The sequence below is a fragment of the Colletotrichum scovillei genome (genome assembly GCF_011075155.1).
Source record: "Colletotrichum scovillei strain TJNH1 chromosome Unknown Contig00003, whole genome shotgun sequence".
Lineage (NCBI taxonomy): Eukaryota > Fungi > Ascomycota > Sordariomycetes > Glomerellales > Glomerellaceae > Colletotrichum > Colletotrichum scovillei.
The window spans coordinates 3408422-3423933 of NW_023336261.1; the positions used below are offsets into that span (position 1 = coordinate 3408422).

At 53.4% G+C, this 15512-nt stretch overlaps 4 protein-coding genes across 4 annotated transcripts; 2 read left to right on the forward strand and 2 right to left on the reverse strand.

Moving 5' to 3' along the window:
• The first annotated feature begins 505 nt into the window (after positions 1–505).
• Positions 506–5232, forward strand: HER10_EVM0013164 (uncharacterized protein). Its single transcript, XM_035482528.1, has 4 exons — positions 506–875; positions 956–1039; positions 1094–1149; positions 1203–5232. Exons 1-4 carry the CDS (start codon positions 845–847, stop codon positions 4947–4949), a joined length of 3918 nt encoding a protein of 1305 aa, XP_035336735.1. The 5' UTR covers positions 506–844; the 3' UTR covers positions 4950–5232.
• Positions 5233–5306: 74 nt separating this feature from the next.
• HER10_EVM0005984 (fork head domain-containing protein) lies at positions 5307–8148 on the reverse strand. Its single transcript, XM_035475582.1, has 4 exons — positions 7435–8148; positions 6370–7356; positions 5490–6310; positions 5307–5433 (listed from the first exon to the last, which is right to left on the reverse strand). Exons 1-4 carry the CDS (start codon positions 7546–7548, stop codon positions 5352–5354), a joined length of 2004 nt encoding a protein of 667 aa, XP_035336083.1. The 5' UTR covers positions 7549–8148; the 3' UTR covers positions 5307–5351.
• Positions 8149–9696: 1548 nt separating this feature from the next.
• On the forward strand, positions 9697–11867 carry HER10_EVM0009455 (misato Segment II myosin-like domain-containing protein). Its single transcript, XM_035478941.1, has 5 exons — positions 9697–9862; positions 9938–10137; positions 10230–10671; positions 10736–11322; positions 11398–11867. The coding sequence occupies exons 1-5, from the start codon at positions 9791–9793 to the stop codon at positions 11663–11665; spliced, it is 1569 nt and encodes a 522-aa protein (XP_035336392.1). The 5' UTR covers positions 9697–9790; the 3' UTR covers positions 11666–11867.
• Positions 11848–15103, reverse strand: HER10_EVM0000582 (uncharacterized protein). Its single transcript, XM_035470356.1, has 6 exons — positions 14625–15103; positions 13812–14553; positions 13037–13754; positions 12827–12938; positions 12654–12774; positions 11848–12562 (listed from the first exon to the last, which is right to left on the reverse strand). Exons 1-6 carry the CDS (start codon positions 14768–14770, stop codon positions 12506–12508), a joined length of 1896 nt encoding a protein of 631 aa, XP_035335575.1. The 5' UTR covers positions 14771–15103; the 3' UTR covers positions 11848–12505.
• Between the last annotated feature and the right edge of the window lie 409 nt (positions 15104–15512).

A 15512-nucleotide genomic window follows, 5' to 3' on the forward strand; every position in this document is an offset into this window, starting at 1 on the left:
GGAAGGTCACGTGTCTATTGCCCACCTCAGCTCGAAAAACCTGGAGCCCCCTTCCCTCCCCAAAGAGTGCCTTACGTAAGAACGGCCGAAGGGAAGCAACTTGCATTAATGTTCTTGTCCACCGTGGTGTAATCATGGTCGCTGAGAACTCGACATATCTCAGGAAGCGTTCAGCTATTATTTCAGATGGATGCTGTAAGTAACAATCATGTATATGAGAATATACAATACGAATTGTTTGACACTTTAGAGGCAAGGAAGGAGGCACAGAGTTACTAAGGTACAGACTCTGGCGAGGACCGGGCCTCGCTACGGGAGGCTCTGTCAGGGCTCGCTACCTTCCGGGACAGCTTAGGGAGAACCGACGACAACTGACAGAGCTCCCCCCAGCGGAGTGGGCCCGAAAAAACCGACAGCTCCAGCTTTGCCGGGCCGGTGCATTGCCGTCAATTGATGAATGACAACGCGACTTTTTTTCTGCCGTGAATTTTTTTCCCCGATCGTTCCCAAAAGGCACTCTACCCTCTCACCTTTTCTCTACCACCCCCTTTCGATCCGCAACTGGCCGTTGAGTTGGAACCCTCTTATCCTCTCTTAGGCCGAGTATTCCTTTCTGCTACCCGTCACTTCGGAGCTGCGCATCTATATTCCACAGACCGCTACTTACACCGGTTCTACCCTATATTAATTGTGTATCTGCATTGATTTGTGCGATTGCTCAATTCCTCCCAACCCTCTCCACTTCGAAGCTTCGATTATATATCTTTCCCCTCTCAGAATTTTCTTTCCTTCGAGGAATATAAACTCCAGGTCCTTCTGGTATTTCTGCTAACATCGAGTACCAATGTCCCAATCCGATCAACCCAAAGGCAAAGGTACCAACTATCCACAAGCAAAACTAAGATACGCAATGCAATCCTTAAAGAGTTCCAAGCTAAACATTGAGTCCTTCCAGAAAATGCCGAAAAGGAGGTAGCGCCTCCCATTGAGGCCGAGGCCGAGCTCCAGGCTGAGGGCGAGATCGATCAAGGCCTAGATGGTAAGTAATGCAAGCTTTCATGGGGCTGGGACGTTGAATGCTGATGCATAGTAGCCTTAGTTACCCTTACAATCAAGCTTCCCAACGAGCCCCGTCAGATGCAAATTACGGTCAGCTGTGCTGAGTCCACTCGCGGATACATCCACTGACCAGTTTTGTACAGGTGTCCCCACAAGAACAGGTTCACGAAGTTCGCCAGTCCATCATCGACCTCCCTGTGGCATTCCAGTACACTTGCTTCCACCTGGAGCACCGCGGCCAACGCATCAATGACTTCCTCCCGATATCCGAGATCGAAGGCCTTGTCGAAAGCCCTGAAGTTACATTGGTCGAAGACCCATACACTGAGAAGGAGGCCCGTATACACCTCGTGAGAATCAGAGAGCTCATCGGTGCCGCTGGAGACCGCACCGACGCTGTTCAGGGCATTCTTCCAGGTCTCTCTCTGCTCGATAGTGTCTTGCCGCCGACCGAGGAACAAACCAACGCAGAGCAGACGGAGGCTGCCAAAGAGACAAAGGAGGATTACAGCTTTGGGACCCCGGTTCCAATCTCGACTTTGTTGCCTCCCGTCGAGGAGGAAGAGGCACCCAAGACGGTCAAGACCATTACTCTTTCGCCGTGGAACCCGCCGCCGCCTCACCTCAAGCAGAAAGGGCATCTCTTGTACCTGCTTGCTACTACTAACGAGGGTGAGCAACACCAAATCACAGCTCATGTTGGGGGGTTCTTCATCAACAAGTCCTCCAATGCCAAGTTCGATCCTTTCCCTCGCCCTGCGCCCAAAGCCGCTTCGAACCACTCCCTGCTCGGGCTCCTCGACCAGATTTCGCCGTCTTTCTCGGCATCCTTCCTCAAACTCCAGGAGTTCAACAACCGCAAGGACCCTCTGGCGACTTTCCAAATCACCAACGCGATACCCTCTGCGCCATGGATCGTGCCGTCATCCAACTCTCCCCTCTCCGCTCACATCCCCGACTGGACACGTTCCCAGGAGACGTATCTCATTGCAGGCGCCGACAACACCGACACACTGAGAGACTGGAACGAAGAGTTCCAATCTGCGAGGGAGCTTCCCAGTGAGACCGTGCAGGACCGAGTTTTCCGTGAGCGTCTCATGTCCAAGCTCTTCGCCGACTACAACGACGCGGCCACTCGTGGTGCTGTGCTCGTTGCCCGTGGCGAAATCCCTCCGCTGAACCCTACGGAATGCAAAGATGCCCAGATTTTCGTTTACAACAACATCTTCTTCTCTTTTGGTGCTGATGGCGTGAAAACCTTCACTTCTGAGGGAGGCGACGAGGCAGCTCGTGTTGCCACTGGCAAGGACGTCGCAGGAGTGAGGCTAGTGAACCAGCTTGACATTGATGGTCTCTTCACCCCTGCTACGGTTGTTATTGACTATCTTGGTAAGCGGATTGTTGGTCAAAGTATTGTCCCAGGAATCTTCAAGCAGAGGGAGCCTGGCGAAAATCAGATCGACTATGGTGCCGTGGATGGCAAAGAGAACGTTGCGGCGGACGAGCGATTTGCCGACGTTTTCTCCAAGCTGTCTCAGGCTATCAAGGTCAAGAAGCATGCTGTCTGGGACAAGGATGGCAAACGATTCGATCTCGAAGCCAGCGTGGAGACCAAGGGCTTGTTGGGAACCGATGGACGCAAATATGTGCTCGACCTGTACCGTGTGACGCCTCTGGATATTGACTGGCTCGAGGAGGAGGGTGATGTCGAGTACCCCCACCGTATGGCCGTCCTTCGTCCGGAGCTGATTGACTCATACGGGCGGAAGAAGATGAAGGCCTGGGTTGACGAGGAGCTGGCACGCCGTGGGCAGAACACCAAGACCGCGACTGACGAAACCACGGCTGAGCCCAAAAAGAGCAAGGATGCCTCCGCGAAGGAAGAAGACAGCGATGACAGTGACGAAAGTGACGACACCGAGGAGAGTGAGAGCGAGAGCGAAAGTGAGAGCGAGAGCGAAGAAGAGTCGGGGGTCAACAAAAAAGAGGTCAAGGCAGAGAAGCCGAAGACCAAGGAGGCGGAGGCACCGAAGGAGTCGACAGATTCGAAAGATCACATCGACCTTTCCAAGTTCGCATTCTCGCTCAACCCCGATGTTTTCAGCGGCCAGGTCCCCCAGACTGATGCCGAGAAGGAGGAGATGAAGAAAGACGAGGAGGATGTTCGTCTTGCATCCAAGTACCTTCGCGACCAGGTCATTCCCGACCTCGTTCGTGAGCTTACCGACTGCGACATCAGCTTCCCCATGGATGGCCAGTCCCTGGGTCGTCTCTTGCACAAGAGAGGCATCAACATCAGGTACACTGGAAAGGTGGCACAGCTCGCTTCTGAACCTCGCCTGCAGTGCCTGAAGGATATTTGCATCCAGGACATGGTCGCTCGTTCCTTCAAGCATGTCGCCTCAAACTACCTCAGACACCTGCCGGCACCTTTTTCATCAGCCTGCATCTCTCATCTTCTTAACTGCCTCTTGGGTTACAAGCTGAGTCCCAAGCCGGCGGCCGAGTCTGACGCAGTCCTGAAGTCGCTGTACACTGATGCCGATCTATCCTTCGAGAAAGTCACCCCAGAGTCTCTCCGCGAAAGCATTTCCCAGGAGACTTTGAAGAGATACCGGTACAAGCTCGATGCCGACTTCTACAACAACCTTAAGCCTCTACAGGTGCTTCGTGAGATCTCCCTCAAGCTTGGTTTCCAGCTACAAGCAAAGGAGTACAACTTCACAGACAAGCCGGTTGAGCAGGCTCCTGCGACCAACGGTACCACTGCGACCAATGGACAGACCAACGGGGAGGGAAACAAGAAGAAGAAGAACAAGAAGGCGGCAACCAAAGAAGCGGCTACCCCAGCCCCGACCCCTGCTCCCAACACTACATTCACAGCAGACGATATTGTCAACGTTGTGCCTATCGTGAAGCACTCCTGTCCCCGCAGCACTCTTGCGGAGGAGGCTCTGGAGGCCGGCCGCATCTCTATCATGCAAAACCAGCGCAAGCTTGGCCAGGAGCTTCTTCTCGAGTCTTTGTCTCTACACGAGCAGATTTACGGGATCCTTCATCCCGAAGTCGCCCGCGTCTACAACACCTTGTCTATGCTGTACTACCAGCTGGATGAGAAGGAAGCAGCCGTTGAGCTCGCCAAGAAGGCCATTGTTGTCTCCGAGAGGACTGTTGGTGTTGACTCTGCCGAGACCTTGCTCAATTACCTCAACCTGAGCTTGTTCCTCCACCAAGCTGGCGACAGCAACGGTGCGCTCATCTATGCTAAGCACGCGCTGAAGCTGTGGAAGATTATCTATGGCGCCGACCACCCCGACTCCATCACAACCATCAACAACGGCGCGGTCATGCTTCAGCACCTCAAGGCGTACCACGAGTCCCGTCTCTGGTTCGAAGAGTCCCTCCGCATCTGCGAGAGTGTCTTCGGCAAGAACTCGATCAACGCCGCCACCCTCCTGTTTCAACTTGCTCAGGCTTTGGCTTTAGATCAAGACTCTAAGGGAGCCGTCAGCCGCATGCGCGAGTCCTACAACATCTTCCTCGGCGAGCTCGGACCCGAAGACAAGAACACCAAGGAGGCCGAGAGCTGGCTCGAGCAGCTTACGCAGAACGCCGTTTCCATCGCGAAGCACCAGAAGGATGCGCAGGCTCGTCGCTTGCGCGCAGGCATCCGCTTTACTCCCAAGGGTGCGCCATACCAAGCTTCCGCTACTGCTCCCAGCGTATCCGCCGGACCAAGCAGCAGCTCGCAGTTGGGCAACCCTTCGGGCATGGATTCGCGCAGCATCGATGAGCTAATCAAGTTTATCGAGGGCACTGACCAAAGCAAGCCTTCCAAGGGAAGACCGAGCCGAGGCAATCCCAAGAGGAGGGGCAAGTCTTCGAAGTAAAGAGAGGAAAGATGACGTCAAAATACCTGACGTCGCAACCGCCTACAAGCTTCAGACCCTGAATGATCAGGCCAGGCGGTTGCCCTTTGGCTGTAATGGATCAGTCGCTCGCGTTTGAATCTTTGAATCCTTGAATCTCTGGCGATGGCGCCTAGGCAGGCATTTGTACTTGTAAACAATCGGACGGGAGTAGGAAAAGCATTGATCGGTGCATCTGTGGATACCACGACGTATATAAATATATATAGGTATTACGTAGGAATGTGGCATGGGCGGGTGGAGCCCTTGAGAATTATACCATCTTCACTCTCACAAATGCTCTCAATTCGCACATTTAATGTAACACATCATTATGAGGGGGCATGGGCTTTACTGTCTTGCCAAGAGCGGCTCATATTTGTCTCATGAGTGACCGTTCATGGCGCTAGCTACTGATAATCCCCGGCCAACAGGTGCGTGGTATGACCCAATACTTTGGAAACCCCTGGGTCGGATGTTAGTCAAGGAACAGGTGTATGGTATGACGTTGACAAGACTCACTTTGCTAGATCAAAACCTTGGTCTTCTTCGATCTCGGGTGGGTTGGACGGCTCACTCGGCGCCTCCCGTGATGATTCCTTGTGTTGCAATCTTGTAGGGCTAAGATTTGGCGACTTCGCAGGAGGTGGGCTGCTACTTTGCGGTATTCCACCCAGAGACGGCTTAGAAGGACTCATGTCGAAATGAGCAGCAGGTTTCAGAGGGGTGCTGCCGATGTCTGCATACTTCCAGAAGGGCGCTGGGGAACTGGTCGGCATGTGTTGACTGGGCCGCTGTGCGGTGCTTGGGGGCGCCAGTCGGGGATGAACACGGTGAGGGGCAGGTGTGACGAAAGACGCGCCTTCGTCTGGTAGATAGGATGAGGTGAGTGTCGGTGATTGATCGTGGTAGCTGGTGGAGGGAAAGCTGTTCGATGCAGATGCGGCGCCCTTTCGCGGCCTCGGTAGAGGACTGCCATCAATGGTCATGGCAGTGCTCGGGGGGGCAAGGCGGCGCGTACTGCGATCTGGAGTCGATTGAACGGCAGCTAAGGAGGAACTCGGTGGCGATCCCGTTACAGATACCTTCCTCTTCCGCGCCGACGCAGGCTCTCTGGCATTCACGTCCCTTGGTCCATGGGTAATGTAGTTTAGCTGGTTGTTGGGTGACGATGGCGCGGAAGAACCTCTGTGACCGCCTCTACCCCCCTTATATGCGCTTCGGGTCATCTCTTCCCGGGCCTCTGGGACAATCTGCCACTTCATGCCCTTCCCAGGCTCGTCTGTCGATCTCGCAACCTTGTCAAAGGCCTTATTCAGCGACAGATTATGGCGGATTGAGTTCTTTGAACAATGTTAGTAAGACTGAGGTTGCGAGGGAGTCTGACAGCATTAAGCCTTACTTGCCAACCAGCGGCTTGCTGGTGTTTGTAATATGCATAGTTGTTCATGATGAAGTTGTAGATACCGTTGAGATTCAGCTTCCTTTCTGGCGTATTGATAATCGCCTGGGTAATCATTTGCGCATAGCTGTATTGCGGCTTGATGTGTTTGTTCTCGTCAAGGCTGAGATCAATGTCGTTGGAGTTCAGCAACAGCGTGCCTGAACTTGAGTAGTGTGGTGACTTATGTTGCGACGGCGTAGGCTTACCGCGGATTGCAGAAGGAGGGGTTCCGGGCCGCTTGTAATCTGCAGGAGCCGGAGCAATAGGTTGGCGAAATTGGGAGCCTCGAGAACTTCTTATGGTCGAGCCCAGGGCCGAAGATGGCTCATCCGGCAGATCCGTTCTCGGTTGAGGGCTCGTCATTTGTTGACGCGATAATCCAGCCCTCTTTAGATAGAGAGGATCGATGTGTAAGGGACTGATTTCGGTTGGAAGAACAAAGATCATTTCCGTGCCACCTGCCTCCAGAACCTCACCACCCTCCAGGCGCCTCAAACTCTTTTGCTTCATGGGGACATTGTTCACTTTTACGCCATTCCTTCCCTTGACCTCGAGAAACCAGATTTCTTCCTTGGAGCTGAAGTAAATCCGGGCGTGCTGACGGGAGATCATCTTGCTCGGGCCGAGATCGATGTGAATGAAGTCTTCGTCATCCTCAGTGACGCCCTCAGACGGGCGTCCAATATTGACGATAAGTTTTGTGATGTAGAAAGTCCAGTCCTGGGCGGCGATTTTGGCATAGGCCTGAACACCGCTGCCATTGGCTTCATGTATCGAGTTCGCATGGTCCTTGCTGGCTTGGGGGGCTCCCTCCTTGGGAATTTGGAAGTGCTGAACTACTTGCGCGAGCAGCTGATCATCGTCGCTGACGGGTTGAGCCGACTGATCGGCAGTGAGGTTGGATTCGTCATCGTCGGCGGGTTCGGTAGGCGGAGGATCATCAACCTGATGGAAGCGGCGTTAGTGTCATCGATGATGATGCGAGGGCCGGATTGTCATTAGGGAGCAGCGGCATGCGGTTACCTTCTTTCGGCGCTTTGCTGGCCGAGTTGGGGAGCTGTCTTCTAATCTTGCGGGGGAGGTATCGCGGCGAGTGTCGCGACGAGTGCGCTGGGAGCGCTTTGCTGAGGCAGGCATGGTGGAGGAGCCTCGAGCATGCGGCACCTCTGTGCGAAAGGGGCCAGAACAGGACGGAGGGCGGAGCGCGGGAAGGTATAAACAATGGCGGACGATTGATTGAAGTAGTTGGTCTCAGACGTGTAAGGAATGAAGGAATGGGACAGTCGTGTCTCGTCAAGTCGTGAAGGTTGAAGGGCTGGCTGGGCTGGATCTAAAAGTCCGGGGCAGGCAAGTGCCACAAAGAGTTATGGTGTCTATATAATTTCTGCGACAATGTGAGACGGGGGTAAGGTGACTGTAGCAAGAATTTTGGCGCTCCTTTGTGGAGGGACAAATGGTAAGGTAAAGGGCGTCGCGAGGTTGGGAAAGGTGGGCGGGCGGTGGTGTTGAGCCGCGCTTGCGACACGCTCTCAGGACGTATGATAGAACAAGGCAACTGAGGTAGGAACGTTGCTTGCTTGCTTGTAGAGGCGTGATTTTCTCACGTCGTGATGGCCGTGTAAGTGACGCCACCGAAGACAGCAGAGTGGTAGGTGTTCCGTACTGGAAGGTATAAGAAGAGGAAGGAGATGAGTGGTGGGAGCTGAAGTTGTGTGAAAGCCGTATTGGATGTGCAAGGGTTTGAAATGGTGACGGTCGCGAAATTCTGGTAAACGCGTCGCTTTTTCGAGAGAAGGGGGAGGCGTTAATTGGTAACACGGCACTGTGCGGGTACTTTGATAGTAGAGCACCTCACCCTTACCTCAGACTTCAGTGAATGGAAGGGGGCGCTCAGAGAGGGGCGCGGCCTCAACCCGTCTCGTAGCCTGTAGGTAAGGTGGTAAGGTATTTTTTCGTAGTACGTAGCTGACCAGCCGGTGCTCTTTGCCCCACAGCGCACCTCTTCCCCAAGTCCCCGCCCCGCCCTCCGCCCTCCCATTGTCCATGTTTTCAGGCCATTCTGCTGGTTTGGTCACCACTTCACGCGTACAGTATGGCTGAACTTTTCTGAACAGTGCGGCGCCCCGAGAACCTGGCTGAGCTCAAGTGCTGAACCTTCTCGAGCATATTCTTTGAGCCCTCCACTGTCGCCTTCAGCTCTGAGGTTCCTCACATACCACCCCTAGGTACCTCACTGCTCACCTTCAGCAGCCCAAGGTAATTGGATTCCTTCCCGTCCACCGGCTACCTAGAGCCACTTCCGCCTGACGTAATCACCTCCACTTACCCAAATACCGGTAGGTATTCCGTACAGAGTACCTTACCTACCTAGGTACGGTAAGGTATGGATAGGTACGGTACCCTCCAAAGGTCCAAGTCCCTACCTTACGCAACACCCCGTCCGCCCTGCCGTGCCGAAAGCCCTGAACACCTTTCGATATTGGGAGTTGGAATCAGCCCAATTACTTCTACCCAAGGCACCCCTTGATAACATGTCTGAAGGGGCCTTGGCTGGTCCAACACGATATTTCGGCACCTCATTCCTCGCCTTGGTGTAGCGGCGCATCTCGCTCGCCGAGGTTGACTCACACTGGGATGTGCACGACCGCCTGCTGGCTTGTGTATGACCTCGAAATGGGAGCCCCGATTGGCCCCCACTCAAGGGGGAGAGAGAATGTCTGCTCCCATTTTCGTATTCCTCCTTTTGCTGGAATCTGAAATCCTCCGTGCTGTGAGACAACTTGGATGCGTGCCAGTCAAGCCGGTCAACTTTCCCAGATGCCTGCGGGTGGTGCTCCCGCTCAGTTGCTGCTAACGCTCCCTTGTTTCCAATAGGGGACCAACATGGTTTCGCCCTTGGTGGGAGAAAACCATTAGTTCATTTACAAGCCGATCATAAAACAAATACCTGCTCAAGGCCATCTGCGAATGGCTAGGTAGTTGTGTAGGAGGGAGAGCTCTTTTCTACCGGAAGCAATGATCAATATCAATCGGGCAGGCGAGTACCGCAAGACGGGGTGCATGCACTGGTACATAGATGGAAGATGGGACGGTAGATCAGCGTCCGTTCCCTGATGGCGGCGGATGCCGTCGCCGGCCGCCCTAAGCCCGGCCCACGCCCAAGACCTACCCCACAACCGGGTTCACTTGACGCACTTCAACGGCCCAAATGGACCTGGCACTGAGATTGCAAAGTCCAAGTCCCGTCCCGTCCCCTACCAGTTTCGGGACACATCCGCAGTAACCCCCCGCTCACCTTGCCGGACCATCTATGATTGATGCAGCCCGGCGGAGCCGTCTTGACTACTTACCTTGGTAATTCAGGTTAAAACAAGACAGTATGCACGAAATCATCACTCTCCAGCTAGGCCAGTTGAGCAACTATGCTGCAACTCATTTCTGGAACACCCAGGTATTTTGACATTTAGCTCTATCGACAGCGAATCCCATGCGTCTTATTCTAAACACAGGCTGACATTGTTGCCAGGAATCCTACTTCACTTACTCTGATCAGGACGAATCCCCCGTGAACCACGACGTTCACTGGCGTCCGGGTGTGGCCCTAGATGGCTCCGAGACCTTCCTCCCGCGTACCGTCGTCTATGATCTGAAAGGCGGCTTCGGCTCACTTCGCAAGATCAACGCCTTGTACGACGCAAGCCAGGAAGAGGCACCTGCTCACTTATGGTCCGTAACGCGCCCATCTTTATTTGACTCCAGCCGTTGGCCTTTATCAAGTATCCCAGACCGGCCACCTAACATGCCCCCGCCGACCCCAGGGAAGGATCTGCGCAAGTACACAAACAGACACCGGTAGAGCCGAGCGCATATCAGAAAAGTCTTGACCTCGGCACGCCTGCCCCAAAGCTCAAGTCCTCCGACGTGCGGTATTGGTCCGACTTTTCGCGCGTCTACTACCACCCAAAGTCTCTCAACCAGCTCTATGACTATGAGATCAACTCCTCCATCAGGCCCTTTGACAAGTGGTCTCTGGGCAGGGAATTGTTCGATTCTCTAGACAAGGAACACGACATTGTCGATCGAGACTTCCGTCCCTTTGTAGAGGAGGCCGATCAAATGCAGGGCCTCCAGATCGTGACAACTATAGACGACGCCTGGGGAGGTTTCGCGACCGAGTATGTAGAGCGCCTGCGGGATGAGTATGGCAAGACTACAATTTGGGTATGGGGTCTGCAGACTCCTGTACCCGCTGCCCGCATCGTAAGTTTGAAAATTCGTTTGCGCACTTAGTACACCCCTTAGCCTAGCTAAATGATAACACCAGGACCAAAGACGCCTCCAGCTCGCCAACACTGCAAGGACAGTCAAGGACATGTGTGAGCACGCATCGATGCTGGTTCCCATGGCTCTCCCCCAAGCACGGTTGAGCTCAAACATCAGCATCGACATGCAATCTCCTTGGCAAACCACAGCCCTGCTGAGTACGGCCATGGAAACAGCAGGGATCGCTTCCCGGCTCAACTCAACAAGCTCTGGAAGTGGTCTACAGGCGACGCTCGGCGAGCTGGTGAGTGGGTTGAATCTACGCGGCAGACAGACCATGAGCCGTCTGCAAATGAGCGTCGTCGACCTAGCCTCGGAAACGAAACAAGATACCAGCGCACGAGAGTCAGGTTCGGATGATGACGAAGCTGGCGAGATAACCAAGCTTGACACGGACTTGTTTGACATCCTCCGACACAAGCCTACTCCTGGAAGAAGGAATATGAGTAGCGGAGGCGGCAAGCCTCATCTTTTCGGGCAGACAATCACTACACGTGGCTCACAGCAAGTCTCAAAACACGGCGGGGACGAGGGCGGCGATGGCCGGCAACGGCCAAGGGCTGCGCTCATAGAGACCAGCACGCAAAGGTATGCCAGAAAAGACAAATACCGCTATCCTCCCAAAGGGTTGTTCGTAATTTGACAACTGACTCATGATGGCAGGTATCTCACCGATAGGGGCTTCCCTATGCTCGATAGTTTCCCCGAGATCTACCTCGACGGCAGCGGCAAGCCGTTGAGCGATTCCTTTGGCATCAAGACCAGTCTTTCCACAGATACTTCAGTGTCTGCCGCGCTGAATGCCCTGCGCACTACCGTCGCATCCTCTCTTGGCGTGGAGGACCGAGAAGACATTAGCAACGAGCTAGCCGACTTCGCCGAGGCGTATCGAGAAGGATGGTCGAGTGGTAGCGATGATGACGATGATTGAGGTAGCCTGAATCAGCTATAATCAATCTCGACCAATTAGTACGTCAAGCGAAACGGCTCAAGGATCGTGGACACCTGAGATGTTGAGTCTCACATTGCATCGCCTCGGTCACATCAGCACTCACAGGTTGGTTTGGCAGAGACGCATGGACGCCTCTAGTCGCCTAGGCACCCACAAAGTCACAAGATATCAGAGCAAGGCAAGGGCAGAGATTGGGGACAAAGCATAGTCAATCCTCTAAATCGATGGTATCTAGTATACAGTTGGCTTCGCCTTGAATCAATGGTCCTGCCCGTGTTTGCGTGAAGAAGCATAGAGAAAATGAATCCGCCCTGCATTACAAAGCGTACCTGTCTAAAGTGCATCCTCGTGGGCGACAGTAATGTTCCTGATGCTCTTTAGTAGTCTCCGCTCGTCTCAGGCCAGAACGAGCAACCTACCAAAGCCCACAAGACATACCGAGTATGTTGCTGCTTTTGCTTTTGCGATCTCCACCCAAAGTTGGGTTATGGAAGGGGGTCTTGCAGGTAAAGTGTGGATACACTGGCATCAGGGTAATGCCGGGTCGTCGATGGATTTCCTCTCTCTTTCAGTTCGCTTCCCCCCTTCCTTTTTTTTTTTTTTTATGTCTATTTCGCTTTCTCTCTCTGGGTGTGTTATGCAGTGTTGGTACGGTACGAGACAGTCCGTGTTGGAGGACGTCAAACTCGAAGATGTGATTTGGCCTATTGGTCAGTGGATCAGAGGCAAAAGATGCTACCAATGCCGACAGAGGTTGCAGGAAGACATGACTCTTTATTAGGGTCGATAGCGTGGGACGCTTTGGTCCAAAGTCCATACTCAACCGGCAGCCGTGACAGAAGCTTGCTGGCGCTTGGCGGGTGGTTCTTGGTTTTCCTATACAACGTGTCAGCCATGCGCTTACCAAAGCTTCGCTAGTCTTGTGATGAGCTCTCAAGCGTAGCCGTGAACTAAACCAGTGCAGTACCTCTGAAGCACTCCTCTTCTTGATCTGAGCCGCGCCATTCGCGTTCGGGATGACACGCTTCTTCTGAGGCTTCTGAGGCTTCGTTTCGTTGGCTTCAAAGACGTCGTCGGGAAGGTTAAAGCTGTCCTGAACTTAGCAAATGCCACCAAAGGAAACATGCCCGTATCGCCTACCTCCGCACATGCTGAACATTCAACGAGTTGAGAACCGCGTCGTACTTTTCCCACTGTGTACACAAGGCCTTGAAGTTCTCGACTTGATAGGATAGATCAAGTGATTTCGCGCCTAAACAGTTAGCTGCCATGCCACTTTGACCCAGACTGGAAGGTAAAGCCTTAAAGGCCGATCTTTGAACTCGTTTTCGTTAGCGGCAGCAGACTCACCTTCGCTCAGGGTCAGCCCGATGTAGTGCGTGGTGGTAAAGACGTCGGTATAAGGGTTATGCTTCGGGATCTGACTGGGAGCTTTGGAATTATCGTCTTCCGACTTGACTCCTTCGGTCTTCACACCTGGCTGTGTCTCATTTTCTTCAGTCTTGAGCCCATGTGCGTCGTTAGTGGGTTCCGTCTTGAGCCCTGGGATGCCGCTCAAGTCGGGCTTCGTTTCAACCGGCTGAACCTCTTCGACCTTTCCCTCTTGCTCAAAGTCTTCTTCTTTGACGTCGCTATCCTTTGCTAGGAACGAGAAACTGCCAGCTTGAACCTGAGAAATTTCTGCCTCGTTCGTACACCTGTGCCGACGCTCGTAACCTTTGTTGAATGCATGGGCCAAAGCTATCGATTGGTGCTGTTCCAAGCCTTGAACCAAAACACGGACCTTGGATTCCACATAGCCTGACCAGATCTTATGTGCTTCTTTGTCTGTGCTAGCAGTGATGACGGAGATGTAATACTTGTACCCCTTGGTGAAGAAAGTATGCTTGACAAACAGATCGCTCCAGGGGCTTTTGCCCAACATGATGTTGTCGGTAATGTCGCATCCTCTGCTGAGCTCTTGCTGGATGACAGTCATGGCTGACCTGGTAATGTTGTACGTGGCGCACATGGAAGGGTAGGCCGGGGTGATTACAGGCATCAGATGGAATTGATCGCCCTTGTAAAGCTATATAGTTTGATTAGCACATATGAAGCCAGGACCAGGGAAGTAGGGAAAGCAAACCTTGGGATTCCAAACGCGGACCTGCAAAGGGCCGCCTTCAACGTGCTTCAGAAGGACGGGCTGTGGCCATGGCCAGCGGCGCATGATGTGGAAGAATTTGTTGACGATGACGGAGCTCGCGGCCTTGGGGTATAGTTGGCAGACGCGAGCAACCAGCATGGCCCAAGCCACGCCACCAGGAAATCCCATGATATTTGCGTAGATGGCCCGACGCTGCGCCCAAAGCTTGATGGCACGCAAGGCCAACTTGAAGGTGCTTTCTTCGGGAACCAAGCTGAGAATCTCGTCTGTAACCCGTGTGCCATTGAGCGACCGAAGTTCAGCCTCATCTAGACCTCGAAGAAGGCCGGAGTCTTGGACAGTAAAGTCCTTGTTCAATTGCTTTAGCATAGCAATGCGAGAAAAGATCAAATCGATGCTGATGCCATCGAATTCGAATTTGATGATTGGCACGAAGGCGTCGGCTACCACTGCCATATCCGTGATTGAGCCAGGAGGCGCCATTTCCTTCAGCAGATTGGGGAAGATCTCAAAGTAGTCGGCTCGTGTTACGTATTTCGGAGCGACAACGAGGGTGTCGATATCGGAACCAGGGCCGAAGACGCCCAAGCGAAAACTGCCATAGGTGAAGATCTTTCCTCTAGCGTCTCTGATGAGAGCTTCGTTGCCTGCCTCCCTTTTCCGTGCCACTCTTTTCACGAATTCGTCGCATATCCGCTCGAGGTGCGCAATGACTTCGTATCTATGGCCAACCGCGCAGATCGTTAGCAAGAACAGACCGGGAATGACCGGTGGCTTGATTCGAAGACTTGCCTCTTTTGGGTATCCGCAGCGCTCTCAAAAGTATTCTGCTTCCTCAACTCTTCCATGAGCATTTCCTTCGCTTGATTTTCCGCCTCGGTGGGAAGGGCAGTAGAGATGGGCGGCGTCACGCCCAACGGTCTTTCCTCGCTAGCCATGGCTGATTGTTGCTTCTGGAAGAAATAGATACGGTAAGTAAATAGAGAAGGACTGGCCTAGCTGAAGAAGCGACGGTTGGGCGACCCTGGTGATGGAAGGAGGATAGGAAAAGAAGATGTAATAGAGAAAGGAAAAGGCTGTCAAGGAAGAAGCTTCCACTGCGAAAACAACCCAGCCGAAGTAGGCGTCGCTGTGATAACTTAGCCCAAACTAGGTGGTCACCAAGTACCTTGCAGCTGGAGGCCTAGTACCGTTCACCTCTGGGACGCGAGGCACAAAGGTCTGAGTGAGGCAAGGTACGGATGGGTAAGGTGGACAGTCCAAGTCCCGTTGTTGAAGTGGTAGGCTAGGAACCTAAGCAGGCGCGTTTGCACAGTGGAGAACTGACTGAAGGCAGACTGCTCTCAATTAGCCAATGAAAGGCAGCGGAACTGACCCACCCACTTTGGATGCTGGACAGTGAGCCACAGAGCGCCCAGTGTGATGTTGTCAACGACTCAAAGGCCCCAGGCAGACCTCCATCACCACAGCGGCATGAGTGCACGAAGGCTATACAGCTCACAACTTCAAAGAATCCCATCAATTAAGGTACCCAGATTGGCTGGTATTTTCTACTTTCCATACGAACGCCCGATAGGGTATGTATGCCCAATAGCTGCCATCATTTCGGGTGAAGCGCCATGCTCAGATGCCACCGTCAGCTCGATACTGCGGCGACTCTAAACAAGCAACCACGCCAAA

What these genes read in the sequence shown, in the direction of transcription:
- HER10_EVM0013164 (XM_035482528.1), top strand. Translation starts at nt 845, where the DNA reads ATGTCCCAATCCGATCAACCCAAAGGCAAAG. An exon ending in CGATCAACCCAAAGGCAAAG is followed by an intron (nt 876 to 955) that starts GTACCAACTATC and finishes GAGTCCTTCCAG; the next exon opens with AAAATGCCGAAAAGGAGGTA. An exon ending in GATCGATCAAGGCCTAGATG is followed by an intron (nt 1,040 to 1,093) that starts GTAAGTAATGCA and finishes GATGCATAGTAG; the next exon opens with CCTTAGTTACCCTTACAATC.
- HER10_EVM0005984 (XM_035475582.1), bottom strand. Translation starts at nt 7,548, where the DNA reads ATGCCTGCCTCAGCAAAGCGCTCCCAGCGCACTCGTCGCGACACTCGC. An exon ending in CAGCAAAGCGCCGAAAGAAG is followed by an intron (nt 7,357 to 7,434) that starts GTAACCGCATGC and finishes CGCTTCCATCAG; the next exon opens with GTTGATGATCCTCCGCCTAC. An exon ending in AGCAAGCCGCTGGTTGGCAA is followed by an intron (nt 6,311 to 6,369) that starts GTAAGGCTTAAT and finishes CATTGTTCAAAG; the next exon opens with AACTCAATCCGCCATAATCT.
- HER10_EVM0009455 (XM_035478941.1), top strand. Translation starts at nt 9,791, where the DNA reads ATGCACGAAATCATCACTCTCCAGCTAGGCCAGTTGAGCAACTATGCT. An exon ending in CTGTACCCGCTGCCCGCATC is followed by an intron (nt 10,672 to 10,735) that starts GTAAGTTTGAAA and finishes TGATAACACCAG; the next exon opens with GACCAAAGACGCCTCCAGCT. An exon ending in ATAGAGACCAGCACGCAAAG is followed by an intron (nt 11,323 to 11,397) that starts GTATGCCAGAAA and finishes TCATGATGGCAG; the next exon opens with GTATCTCACCGATAGGGGCT.
- HER10_EVM0000582 (XM_035470356.1), bottom strand. Translation starts at nt 14,770, where the DNA reads ATGGCTAGCGAGGAAAGACCGTTGGGCGTGACGCCGCCCATCTCTACT. An exon ending in GCTGCGGATACCCAAAAGAG is followed by an intron (nt 14,554 to 14,624) that starts GCAAGTCTTCGA and finishes GGTTGGCCATAG; the next exon opens with ATACGAAGTCATTGCGCACC. An exon ending in TCCGCGTTTGGAATCCCAAG is followed by an intron (nt 13,755 to 13,811) that starts GTTTGCTTTCCC and finishes CAAACTATATAG; the next exon opens with CTTTACAAGGGCGATCAATT.